General features: G+C 35.5%; 1 protein-coding gene across 1 annotated transcript; it reads right to left on the reverse strand.

Annotated features, from left to right (window-relative positions):
* Positions 1–12,283: 12,283 nt before the first annotated feature.
* Positions 12,284–13,631, reverse strand: LOC18439792 (uncharacterized). The gene has a single exon (XM_006849950.4). The coding sequence runs from the start codon at positions 13,565–13,567 to the stop codon at positions 12,515–12,517; it is 1,053 nt and encodes a 350-aa protein (XP_006850013.1). The 5' UTR covers positions 13,568–13,631; the 3' UTR covers positions 12,284–12,514.
* Between the last annotated feature and the right edge of the window lie 416 nt (positions 13,632–14,047).

Below are 14,047 nucleotides of genomic sequence, written 5' to 3' on the forward strand. Positions count from 1 at the left end.
ACCTCGAACAAGTAGCAACACTTTATACCCACCCTAAAATAACAGGGGCGCTTTGTCTTTTAGTTGCAGCCTCTAATGTAGGTCAAATTACTAAAATGCACTTTATTATTTAGAATTTCCAACCATAAACACAGGCAATTTGAGAATTTATTAAGATATTTTTTTGAGAAGGTACTTAGGTGAAATCAACATTTAAAGGTAAACTGCCTAATGTTTTTTTCTTTTTTTGGTAATAATCCATAATTGTTTAAACTACCATTACGATTTCATAAGGGGTCTGGACCCTTCAAATGATACTTTCCTTAATTAGTATCCAGGCACTGGGATTTGGAAATCGTTACAGATTATGCACATCACCGTACAATGAAAAGTACGACAATAATGAAATTTTGGAGTTCCATTAGGATCACTAATTATTTTTTAAAAAATTAAACTAAAATTTGACTTTGCATAATTTAGACTTGACCATCCAATAATTAAACAAGGTTGGGGTTTGCATAAGGTTACACCACCAAATTTTATCATAAGATGTAATTTTGGTGTAAAATTTTTTTAGCATAGCTTTAGAGTTCATCTTTATAGCTAATTATAAAATTTTATAAAAAAATAGTTCAAATCAAGTAGATTTATAAAAATATGAAAATCTTGAAAATGGACCGTCCAAATAATGTGTTGCAAGATGAGCTATTGTTAATACTCAAAATGCTTTATTTTTTTTTCATATCCATACATCTTGATATTGAGATGATCAATTAGAGGGTTTTTTTAACTTCAAAATAGCTTTTACAATGGATTTTTTAAATGCACCTTAAGATTATAACTTTGTATAAACTTGTTCCATTAAACAATCTCTCAACATTACTTCCCCAAACTTTGACATCCTAACAGCTGAAGTTACTCTCTCTCTGTGACGTGAAACATAAACATAACCCATAGGTTATGGCTTTATTGAATCAGACGCTTTAAAAGCAGGTTGTCAAGCCATTAAATTACGAGCAAGGGATTCTGGAGGATTGGGATTCATATCTCAAAAAAATGATTGAGGAAATGAATCATTCGACAATTAAAAAGAAAAGAGAAAAAAAAAGAGATAAAGGAACAAACAAAAGAGAGAGAGAGAGATTTTGGTCACACCGGAAAACTTATTTGGTATCATGTAATGATCCAATTTTTTTTCCAATATCTACACAGGGGTCCGACTTTCTCGATTTCTATTTTCAGTTTCCCCTCCCTTCGTCAGATATTGCAAGTATGGGACTGCTTTTTATTTTCTTGAATTCTAGGCTGTCCGGATGTGCCGTGGTCAATTAGGGGCCATCCAATATTTGGAATGTTGGACCGTCCTGAAGTTTGGTTGTTTGATGTCTCAAACATCGAACAACCCCATTTGGAGGGCCTTTCTTTGTTTTGGGTCATCTAATTTTCTAATCATCGGATTGACCCATATGTTTTTACTTTCATTTATAATGCTATCTGATATTTGGGACATCATATCGTAATTAAAATAATTGAACCAATTTTGTAAACTTCGTACCATATTTTAAACAAAATGACAAACGTGTTTAGTTTAATGTGTTGAAATTTTAAGGGGAAGAGGTACACCCGCCAAAGTCTCAGCAATCAAAGGCAATGTCGTAAGATTGTAGATCACAAAGAACAGGTTTTACCAGAACAATTGAGAACTATGTGTTCCTCTCTATAGCTATGAAACCTTTCTTAAAGAGGGATAGGAGGAGGCCATTCTCCAATGTTCGGCTTTCCTCCTGTAATCTCTGAGAAACGTGGTCATCTTTTCCTGAGAGGTGCATAGTTATCTTCTACTAATTGGAAAAAGGGATATTGTCTATCTATGAAAATTTTTTTTAGTGATAAATATTAAAATATATGATAACGATAAAGAGAGCTAAATATTACATATTTGAGGCCCCATGACCACCCATACGTACCAACACAATGTTCCAGATATCAAACCTGCCCAAAACAGGGAAGCAACTTGCGTTAGGATTGTCCAATATTTGGTACATTGAACGACTCAACTTTAGGTCCGTCAAATGTTTCAAACATCAAACTAACTATGTAGCATCCTAGACATTCTTAAAGTCCAAGAAAAAGCCTTATAGGCTGAGGATAAAATAAAATAAAACAAATTTTGGTTTGATGTTGCAAATATTAAACTTGGTGGTAAATTTGGAAAAAAAAATCCCAAAAAAGTAGGACCTTCGTGTAAATATAGAGAAACAATGGAGCCTTTTGTAATGCCATAAAGTTTTTCCAATTTTTCCGCACTTTTCCAAACTAAGTTAAGGAAATGAATCAATACCATATTTCTATGTCCAACAAATAGAATTAGAATTAAATACTTTTCCAAACTAAGTTAAGGAAATGAATCAATACCATATTTCTATGTCCAACAAATAGAATTAGAATTAAATACGTTTTTTTTGGGTGAATAGAATTAAGGGAAAATTTTGTACAGACTCCTAATTCTCCATCGTATTTCACGGTAGACCCTCATTCCATTTTTCTTTCAAGCGGTATAAAAAAACCTTCAAGTATTTCACTGTATTCCCACATCTCTTCTCTCCCACGTCTATTCATTTTTAGTCACAAAAACTAGCCCCAACAAATTGTTTAATTCTATCTCAACCCAAAAACTTTTTTAAAAAGTACAAAATAGGTTAAAAAGGCTTTTGGATTGAGATTAAATAAAACAATTTGTTAGGACTAATTTTTGCGGTCAAAAGTGAATAAGCGTGGGAGAGAAGAGATGATGGGGTACGTAAAAATACTCGAGGGTTTTTTTATGCCGCTTGAAAGAAAAATAGAAAAAGGGTCTACCGTGAGATAAGATGTAGAATTAATGGTGTATAAGATATTTTCCCTAAAATTAACTAGAGTTAGTCCTAACAAAAGGTTAAAATTGGACGTTAAGAAGGATATAATGGCCGTTATAAAAGAAATAAACCGTGCATGTATTGTTATATAAAAGAAATTTTGGTGAAGGCAAAGAAAATAATAGGCGTCATCATGGAAATAGCCAAACAAGGAACTTTGTAAAATGAAAAAAAAAAATATCCTTTCACTATTGTCATTATACCCATATGATGTGTGCAGTTGAGATGAGAATATGGATATGGATGAGTACCAAGACAAGACGGGAGAGAATTTGAAAAGAATACTTTCGGGAGAACGGTGTGGCTTCCTAGGCGATAAGATGAGAAAGTAAATTTAAGTGAGTTGGTCATGTACAACACAAACCCAGTTCAATGCCTTTTAGAAGGTGCAAGTTGATTCAATTGGAACGCTCAGAAAGGGAAAAGGTTAGATCCAAAAGGACATCGTTGCAAGTAATAAGAAAAAATATGGAGATTTATAGCCTCACAAGAGTATAGCCTTTAATAGAGTAAAATGGTAAACAAACATTTGTGTAGATGACTCTAAATAGTTGAGAAGGCTTTGATAATAATGATGACGATAATAACAAAAATAAAAATAAATATATTTTCAAAATGAGATTTTATGTAAACCTTTGGTACAAAAAGGTTGCAATCACTCGTAATTATTATACCGTGAGGCTCACTACACGCTAGACCTAGCCCAACCCTTGTCAGCCTTGGTCCTCACAAGGCGGGCCTGGCCTGAAAAAAAGCCATGGATCATGCCTAACCCCTCTAACTCAGCCCTTACGCCATATTTTATAGCCCAGCCTTAATTTTTTTGGCTCGAGCTGCCCTTCCATTGCTGGCCCTAATTTGAAGTGAAATCAAGTGGCTGGGGAAATCTTTTTCTTTAACCATGTCTAAGAAAATTGGTCTCCTATTGTGCGTTTCCCTTCGAAAGGCCTAACGTTGGCCACATATTGCGTATTTAATATATAAGAATGGTACACACATTGTTCATTTAGTCCCTCTGTCAAAGTTATAAAAGGCGAACCAACAAGTCCCACTCTATTGTCTATGAACTTCTTTTATACCTTTCCACCATTTGGGCCTTTGGGTTTATGTGCGGGTCAACGTAACAAACTTGCACAACCATTTGAAAATTTGGCTGGTTGTCTAGAAATAGAGGGAAGAAAGAGAGATAAAGAAGGAGGGAGAACTTAGGACTGGCAATTGGGTTGTGTCGACCGGTTGACCTAGCGGATCCACTAGAACCGGTTCCTGGTATGTGTTTAGGGATTGAACTCGATAGGTCGGGTCTGACCCAATAGCCTAAACCCAAGTAGGACTTAGGTTGGTTTCGGGTCCAAGTAGTCCTTATTTGGATATATTTGGTACGTGTGCATGCATGTATTTATATATTCATAATGTTAATTAAATGTCTAATAAAAATTTAATTGATCAATTTTTAATTAAATTAATATAATATACAATACAAGAATCTAATTAATCAAAACTTTAACCTCCTAATATTATAATACATATCGTGTCTGGTCTAGCCGGGTCGACCCAGCCTATATTAATCTTCGGATGGGGTTCGGGTCCTTCCAAATCATTTGGATTGGGTCTGAGTGGGGAGACTTGACCCAATGGGGTCCAAGTCTGGCCCCCATACCCGTTGCCACCCAACAATTCCAAGTTTCGATTGGTGCTTATGATGGTGGAGAATCTTACGCGTGTACTCCAAAGGCTTCCACTAGGCATTGTGCCCCTAAGCAAACCAAAATAGACCGGTGCAAATACTTACCCAAAAAACAACAAAAAAAAATAAAAATACAGGTACAAATTTTGGTTTTTGAGATTTTATTAGTCAACTTATTGTTCAAAAAAAAAAGAAAAAATCTCATTAGTTAACCTTAATTAATTAGAATAAGGCTTGAATGATGATGGTTTCTAAGATTTTATAAATATAAATGAAATAGTAATTCTACTCTTGTACTTGTGGGTTCTCAAATATTATATTAACACTTTCAAAATGTAACTCTTCAATCTATTGAAAAAATGGGTAGAGGCGTTTGTTTGAATCCAAATTTCAAATATATACTCTTTTCATTATGTTAAACAACCTCAAACGAATAAAATTTTAGGGAAAAGAAAGTACTCTAGAAAGTGTTTTTCTAACCTATGTGATGTATGCCGTCTATTTAAATTGGACGATTAGATCTAGGCCTTAGGGGTTTGGGAAAAGTTTATAAGAATCGGGCTTGGATCAAGGTGTTAGCAATTGGATTTTTTTAGCACTAGGTTTCTGTTCCATTCCTGTGTAACCTTATAAAAACAAAAAAAAAAGATAAAAAATATTTGTGAAAAGTTTAGAAAATATCAAATTTAAATGCAACTCCCTTCCATAAAAAATTATCTGCTTGAAACATATCCTATTGGCGGTTTAGATATAAAACTAATGATGATAAAAGGTCCCAAAAAAAAAAAATAGAACGATATATATTTTTAAAGTTCAAAATGCATTTTGTTGCTGATGATCGTGTTGGTTGAGATTAGTGACATGCAAATTTTTAGGTCCAAAATTTATCTTTCAGGTGGATTTTGCAATGAGAGCCCATCAAAACTCCATTCATTTTCTTTTTGAAAGTTCCCCTTAAATATTGAATATAAAAGAAATAAAATAACATTTTCTCTTTTTCTAAACCTTTTTCTCTCTATGGATGTCCAGCACGCTGCGGCTGCTTTTTTTCTCTTTTGCACCCACCCTTACCGCCTCAACACACATCGCCGCGGCATGGTCGACTCTTGCCTCTTTTATATTAAAGTGTCATCTTATTACTGTTAGTCACTTGACTGGGCAATTCAGTCAGAGAACCACCAAGTTTTTAGGGAGAACTATGTTGTTCTTGATAAATGGTAGGAACTGTATCTCCCCACCAATTCTTGATCTAAATCGACCGATCCTGATTGGTTCGATTAAAATTACTAATAGGACTTGCCTTAGATTCAACAACCATTGGGGGCTGGTCAGCTTGGCATGTCATGAGTGAGCTCTACCGAGTGTCATCCTTAGAAAATCATAGTTTTTTAAATATATTTTCGGGATTTTTTGAAGGTTCTAATTGTTTCTTGCTAGATTAGGGTCAACGCAGCCGAACTCACAAGATTTGATCATTCTAGTCTTGCTTATCTATAATAAACATAGTACTAGTCCTGATTAACTTGGACGAGTCAAAAAATTTGTCGAGTTTTGAACATTGATTGAGATCACTGAACAATCATAATCATCATCTTCATTTATATTGGAGGGTAGGTGGGTGGGTAGTTGAACTCAAAATCAAATTGATGTATCTGCTTGCATTTGTTCCTTGTTCGTTTGCCTCCTTTGAGCATTTCTTTTTACTCCACTGACTTTTGCCATTCCTTTGAGCATTTCTTCTTCCTCCACTAACTTTTGCATTCCTATGAAATGAATTAATAACAAGTGGTCTCTTGATTTTGTTGGTGGTTTCAAGAGGATAAGAAAAATTGTCCTCTCTATTTCTCACCAATAACGACTCTCTCTATCTGACTACACTAAAAATTGATACCGTCACAAATACTACCTTCAAACTTATGTAAGTCTGTTGGTTAGGAAAATTGAGCCTTATAGTTGTTGCAAATATTTGAGTTGAATTTTTTTTAAGATCGATGCAAATCCGAATGTAAATAAAGTACAAGTGTACATAGCCAAATTTTTAACTTCGCCAAAATACAAGTGGTGTAACAAGAGAGCGGGACCACGCAGACCTCTTCCATGGAAAGTTTTGCCACCATCCAATATTTCTTGAAACGATCTATCTCTTAAGTCAAACCTATAGTACAATCATCATGCAATGTTATTCCCTTTCGCACGTACTTCTTTTCATCTTTCATCTTTGCATCTGTTCATTGCAATATCTTTAGGAAAATTGTTTCATGCGGGGGCACGACCGTATTTCTACACATGCGGTCTAGAAAGTGTAAAGCATCCATCTTAATGCATTAGGTGTTTATCATAAAAATAATGGAAACTGACCGTCCAAATTTTTTCTTATTAGAATTATTATTTCTAGTTTTTAAAATTTATTTATTTTTTCATATTCATGATCTTTGTGTTAGAGATTACTTGTTCTTAAATTTTAAGTCCTAAAATCTATCTCAAAAATAGATTTATTACGAGGCCCACATTTCTACATATGCGAGTTTGGCCACATAGAAACCAGGTCCAAATCTTTATTTCAATTTTTCTGTCCTTTTCCTTAATAGAGAAGTCGGAATTCAAACCCATTAACCAAGATGAAGAGTGGACTATTCTTCTAAGGGCAAGCTTTCTATGCTTCCCCTACAGCATAGAAGTTCTTTCCTCCTCCTTATCCAACCGTCCATTTTAAATGGTGAGCTAAGACTGCCCCAATCACAATGTCATGTCTTTACACTACGTTATTTTTAAATTTTTTTATGAACTATTTTAATACCGAATTTTGGATGTCCACTCCTCTATTAAACTCGCACTAGCAAAAAATATAAAAAAAATATTTTCAATAAAATAAAATAACCAAAATACCTCTAAAAGCTTCAAGGGGTATTTTGATCATTATATTTTATCGAAAAATTATTTTTAATATTTTTTTTATAGGTGCGCCCCAATGAGAAGATGGAACATACCAAATTTAATATTCATACAATTTGTATAAAAAAACTAAAAATAAAATACTTTGAGACGTCGGATCTAAGATCAAACGGTAAGTGGCTCTCTTGATCAAAATTAGACGGCCAGATGGTAAGGGGAAGATATAACTTCTATGATATAGGGGAAGCATAGAAACTTTTCCTTTCTTTTAATTCCACATTCTACTGAAACTTGAGTTTGAATAGGGGTGGCAAAGAGTTACAGGTTGGGTTAGGCTGGACTCGGATCCGGACCCAAATGATATTCGAGTCCAAAATTTGGACCAATACCTAGACCCATCGGGTCCCAGGTATACCCGTCGGGTCCTGGCTCTTGTCGGATCTATTGCCACCCTATGACCATGAGATTCTTTTTTTTTTCTTTGCCTTTTTTTTACCATCTTATACTTTATGGCTATGAGTTTCTTTTTTTGCTAATAATATTGTGAATGTTGTCAATATTGTGACAATATGAACACCTAGGGCGTCCCTAAAGACACATGATTACCATCATATACCCTATAACTACGGGTAATGGCCGGGGACGGGTTGAGTATGGGTGGGTCTGGCTAGACCCATACCCATACCTGATTTCGGGTAAAAAATTTAGACCCATACCTAGGCCTGAGATCGAGTCTACCTGTCAAGTCCCAAGTCTATCACCACCTCTATGTTTGAATCTAGAGAAATATGTCAAAATACCGATTAGAGAAAGTATATAACATTTTGCCCATTTGCAGCCATTCCAACTCAAGCGGTACTTCAAATTTTGAAATTAAATCAAAAGATAAGAGTAAAGTGAAACTATTCATCTCTTATAGGTAATTCAATAAATTTCCTTTAAATCTATTAGTTATCCCATGATGTGAACTATCAAATTCCCTTGATGAAGGCTCACATTTATATGGATCTTGAAAATTTAGGGCTTAGACCCCGTCTCAACCGAAAAGGCACGAGTCTTTATCTTGGACTGCGATATTTTTGCCATTGAAAAGCACTTAAACCTAACTAACATACATTGGATTTCAGCTTCCAAAGTGAACAAATTCATCATGAATAGTGGAAATAATGTCAAAATTCATTGGTTAAGAGATAACAATGTTATCATGCTTGAATGGACAAATATGCATGAAGTACTTAGTGAAAAGCAACATGTGGCTGAAAACAAGGTAGCTAGTCTTGCGCTGTAAGCTGTTCTCTTCACCTGTCATCACTTGGCGCAATATTGATATCCCTTCCATTCTATGTGAAGTCAATTGTGGCACAATGTTTTGGATACATGTTCTATTTTGCATTTATAGGAATGATTCCTTGCACCTCTTAGAAAGATATTTTCTCTACCTTTTGGAAGTAGGGGTGGCAATCGGGTCGGGCCGACCTGGTTGGCGGATCGACATGAACCAATTTTAAGTTTGGGTTTAAATGATTTGGACCCAGCGGGTCGGTCTAAGTCTTGGTCCGGCTTGAACCATATGGTGTTGGGTCAGGTCGAGTTTTGCTCGGGGCTAACCCGACCGACCTAGTCCGTTATATATAACTACAATATGAGTTAAATAATAATATCAAAGGTAATGTTATGGTGCTCACATTATAGAGCATTTTATCATTATTTGCAACAATTTTTTAGCACTTATCAACATTTGTTTTGTAATATGATATTTTTTTAATAAAGTATTTTTAGTTATTAGGAGGGTGTGACATTATCCACATAACATGTAACATCACCCACATAGAGCATTAAATTAGTGTGCTTCATGTGGGTGATGTCACACCCCATGTAGATGATGTCCCACCCCTCCTAATTACTAAAAATACCCTTATTAAAAAATGCTCCAGATACAAAATAAAAGTATATAAATATCCAAAATTTGTTGAGTATAATTATTAAATTATATATATATACATATATATATGGTTTCTATGAGGTTGCAACCTTAAACAATGCAATTAAGGCACACCTCCAAATTTTATAATAATATATAATGTTGGTGTAAAAAAGTATTAGGATTATCTTAAAATCTAATTTTATATCGAATTATAAAATTTTAAACTCCAAAAATAGTTAAAATCAAGTAGATCTATAAATATATAAAAATCTAAAAAATGGATTGTCTAGATAATGTGTTTCAAGATGCATTATTTTTGGGACTCAAAGTCGTCTTCTTCTTTTTCTTTTTTTTTCATATTCACACATCTCAATGTTGAGATAATCAATTAGAGGTTTTTCAACATTAAACAACATTTCCCGATAGATTTTTTAGGAACGTATATAATTCTATATTTTAAGGTTGCAACCTTATATAAACATTTTCATATATATATATATATATATATATATATATATATATATATATATATATATATATATATATATATATATATATATATATATATATATATATACACCCGGACCTCATCCGACTCTAGGTCCAAGTTACAGCCAGTGGGTCAGGTCCGGTCCGGGGTCGACCTGACCTATTTCCACCCGTTTTGGAAGGGAAAGGGCTGTCTGTAAAATTGAAATCTTGAGCTCCCTCCTTTAAAGCCATAAAGACGGCATATTTCTACAGCAATAAAACATCCAATTACTTCCGCAAAATTCATTCTAGGAGTAAAACATCCAATTACTCCCGCAAAATTCATTCTAGGAGTATTTTCAGGACCCTCAATTTTGAGAATGTAACCTCTTCCTAGAGGTGCGTGGAAAGTGAATTACTATTCTATCCCTATAGTTTGTGTTTCGTACCTGTTTGTTTTTGGTCAGTTAAACAAGCACAATGTCTATAGTGGATGCCTTTGGACTTGTTTCTTTTTGGTGAGTTAAACAAGGACAATGTCTATAGTGGATGCCTTCGGACTTGGAATGGTTGGGTTCTTCCCCTCTTTTTCTCTCCTTCTTCTCTCTATTTCTAGACACAACCAGCCAAATATCGAAGTGGTTGCCAAAAAAGTTGTTATTTAAGGATGCAAATGGTGGAAAGGTACAAAAGAAGTTCACGAATATTCAAATGGTTAATGTTTGCTTGGAAAGCCACTACGCAACGTTAATGGGCGAAAATGAACAATATTTTTTTCCATTGGCTCAACACTGTCCAATCTTTTTGTATTTTTCAAACGGCATGAATTAAATTGCAACGGATCTACTGTGTTCGTTGCGGTACTGCAACAAACATAATAGGTCCGTTGGGATTAATTTTCACACAAAAAACACGGAATTCTGCCATGGCTCTTGTAGAGTTGTTTCGATCTTTCAGGCAAAAGCACAACGGGTCAAAATACTATTCAAATTCACCCATATGCATTTTTATGACTTTTCCATTTGCTTGATATATAAGGAAGATGAAGAGAATGGAGAACATCTTTCTCTATATTGTCCTTTCACAACAGCCATTTGGGAATGGGTTTTCAAGATCATAGGAGTTTAGATGATATTGTCGAGAGGAGATATAGATATTTTGATGAACATGGAGTTTGCCTAACCATGATCGGATGGTCCGTAAGATTTTAAGAGCATTTGTTTTATGGGAAGTTTGAAAGGAAACGGATAGGAGAACCTTCGAAGGAATGCTACTCAATTTGTAGGATGCGAAAGATAGAGTTATAAATAACATGATTATTAAATAGGAAACCCATGATTAATAGCGCTTCATTGCGCCTTAAACTGAAGGGGAGGTGACATCTGCCTTTGGATGGTTGCATCAAGCTGAATTCTGATTGATAGCAGTTCTTTCAGAAATCCTTGTTTCTCCAGAATTGGTGGTGAGATTAGGAATTCTTTTGAGCATTTTTTTGTTCTCTTATGCTGGGCCCGGTGGTTTCACCATAGCAAATAAGGTAAGCTTTCGTGTTTTTTTTCAACGGTTGAAATTGGTAAAGGGGAGGTTTTGTTGGGTTTGTTTTGTATTAGAAGGTAACTCTCTTAATAATATTATAAATTGGTGTAAGATAACATTGGGCCAAAGAGGGTGCAAGTTTGGAGTCACTTGTAAGCTCACTCGCACTTGTTCCTTATTGATTTATTTGTAATTCCCTATTATTAATAAACTATAGTACTATTGTCATAAACAAAACAAAAAAAGTTCATGAATTATAGAATGGGACTAGCTGGTTTCCCTTTTAAGAGTTTGATGAAGGATAAATTCACCTAAGAAGTTCTTGATCATCATTTTTCAGATATGAGATTTAAGATTGGGGGGCCAAAGTTATACCATTACGTAACAAGTGATAAAAATATCCTCCTCAATTGTTCCTCATTACTAATTATTAGCGATCCTAAACAAGGTACTCTTTATATGTAACCTTAAACAAAGCAGGATAGTTTTATTTAGAAGGGGCCTCCCAAATCAAATTACTAAAACACCCATGATTGTTCATCTTTCCAACCGTGAACAATTGTTGGAGAAATTTTTATTTTTTTCAAAGCACCTATGTGAAATGAAAGAAAAAGTGACCTCTTAAATGTTTTTTATTTTTTATTTTTTTGATCATTCGGCACCTTCAATAATTTCATAAAGGGTTTCAAGTTGTTAAATTATATTTTCCTTTTTATACAATATTTTATATTTTATTATTTTTATTTTTATTTTTATTTATTTATTAAAAATTCAATCAACGACAATTATTTGAACAAATATTTTAACTAGATCAAATCCCTCGTAAGCTCGACAATAAAATTCTAATAATTGATAACATTATTTTCAACGTGTGTGATGGATAAGAGAATAAAACATATATTATCTTATTTACATGTCCACAATGCAAAACAAACTTACCACAGTTCTTTATGCAAGCTGAAAAGCCCCTAATCCAAAATCTAACAAAGTAATTCAAAACCCTAACAAAAAAAACTAGCAATGTGTGTGACACATATATTCCCAAAAAATAAAAATTTCTAAAAACATATTTTTCTCTATTTACGAATACCCCTAAAATTTGCGGAATTTTCAAACCCTAGAAGCTCCCTTCAAGGCCTTCTTCAACTCCTCCTCCACACCATCCTCACCCAATTTTCCGGAGACCATAACTCCATTTTCCGATGCCTTTTTCGCTTGAAAATGCCTCGCGCCCTTCTTCCCCTCATCTCTGTACCCGCCGGAATCCATTTTCCAGCCAAAACTGCCATGTTTCCCAGCGATCACCTCAGCCCTAATGTCCTCCACCGCCTTCTTCAACGACCTATTCTCCAACTTAAGAGCCTCGAGCTCCTGCATAACCAGCCCACGAATCTGGTTTTCCGGTAAAAACTCCCGCGAAATTTTGGCCCGGAGATCACCATCTTCCTTCTTCTTTTCTTCCCTCTCTACATGCTCGATCCCTACCTTGTTCAGAGTTATGCAGGGCACGTTTCTGAGAGCAATCGATGAATTTTCCATTAAATTTGATGGAAGCTTCACACCCCACCTGACATTTATCACTGCGTTTCTCCTCAAAGGAAGGGAGCTCCTCACTCCAAGCTCCACGCCAGAGAACAACTCGCTGATCGGAAAAATCGCCGGAAAAGTCACTTTCCGGAGAGAATCCGGCGAATCTAGCGTGTAGGAGCCGTTAGCTTTGGGCGTCTCTTGGTTTCCAGAAGAGTCCTCGACCATTTTCCGGGCGAATTCCGGCGAGTAGTTGCAGTTCAAAACCAGAGGCGACCTCGACGATGTTTTGCTGAAAAAATCGCCGATCTGAGGATTAAACCGCAAAAAGAAGGAAGGGGCGCCATTCGTAAGAAGATTCAACTCGGCGCTCATTGCCATGGGCGAATTAATCGGCGATCCCCAAGCTCCGATCCCCGTTCTCATAACTAAGCTAAAGGGCTTCCATGAATCGTTCGGTTTATAGACGAACTTCACCACGGGACCGGCCGAGTTAGACGTGCCGAGTTGGAGGGAGAGCTCCTTTGAATCGCCCGCCGAAAAACCAGACGAGAACGGAAACCCTAGAATGCTCAAGGGGATCTTTCCTCGAACCAGGGGCTTCTGATCTTCTCTGAACTTGACGGAGGCCTTCATTTTCCAGCCGGAAAAACTTTCCGGTGAGTTTTAGGGTGAGGGTTTCGAGATTCAAAAGAGGGCCAACGCCATGAAAGCACAGGATTGAAGCTTTAAAAGGGGGTTTTAGAAGGGGGCTGAGCCAAATTTGGAAGACATAGGTGTAGCTTGAAATTTAGATACAGATAACCTAGCCTAGTGTTTCGCTAAATTTAGCGGGACTACTAAATTTAGGGGTTTTCCATCGTTTCGAGCGATTGAATCTTGGGTTTATAGTTTCAGGCACCGAGGAGTTTAGGGCTTAAATTTGGAGTAGATGACGTGGAAAGTCCCTTTCTTTGAGCGGAAAGACTGGATTCACCTTTTTACATCCATTTTGGAAAAGGAAAAAGTTTATAGAAGTGCACGGCTCTGAACAATCAAATTAGTGCACGCCTCAAAATTAATTTTTATTAAAAGAGGTTGTTTTGATGCCCAAATTGATCATCTCGACTTAAAAGA

This window comes from Amborella trichopoda, chromosome 3, assembly GCF_054954075.1.
Source record: "Amborella trichopoda isolate Santa Cruz 75 chromosome 3, AtrichopodaSantaCruz75HAP2 v2.0, whole genome shotgun sequence".
NCBI classification, from domain to species: Eukaryota; Viridiplantae; Streptophyta; class Magnoliopsida; order Amborellales; family Amborellaceae; genus Amborella; species Amborella trichopoda.

Bases quoted from the DNA above. Each gene is read 5' to 3' on its own strand.
- LOC18439792 (XM_006849950.4), bottom strand. From the start codon at position 13,567: ATGAAGGCCTCCGTCAAGTTCAGAGAAGATCAGAAGCCCCTGGTTCGA.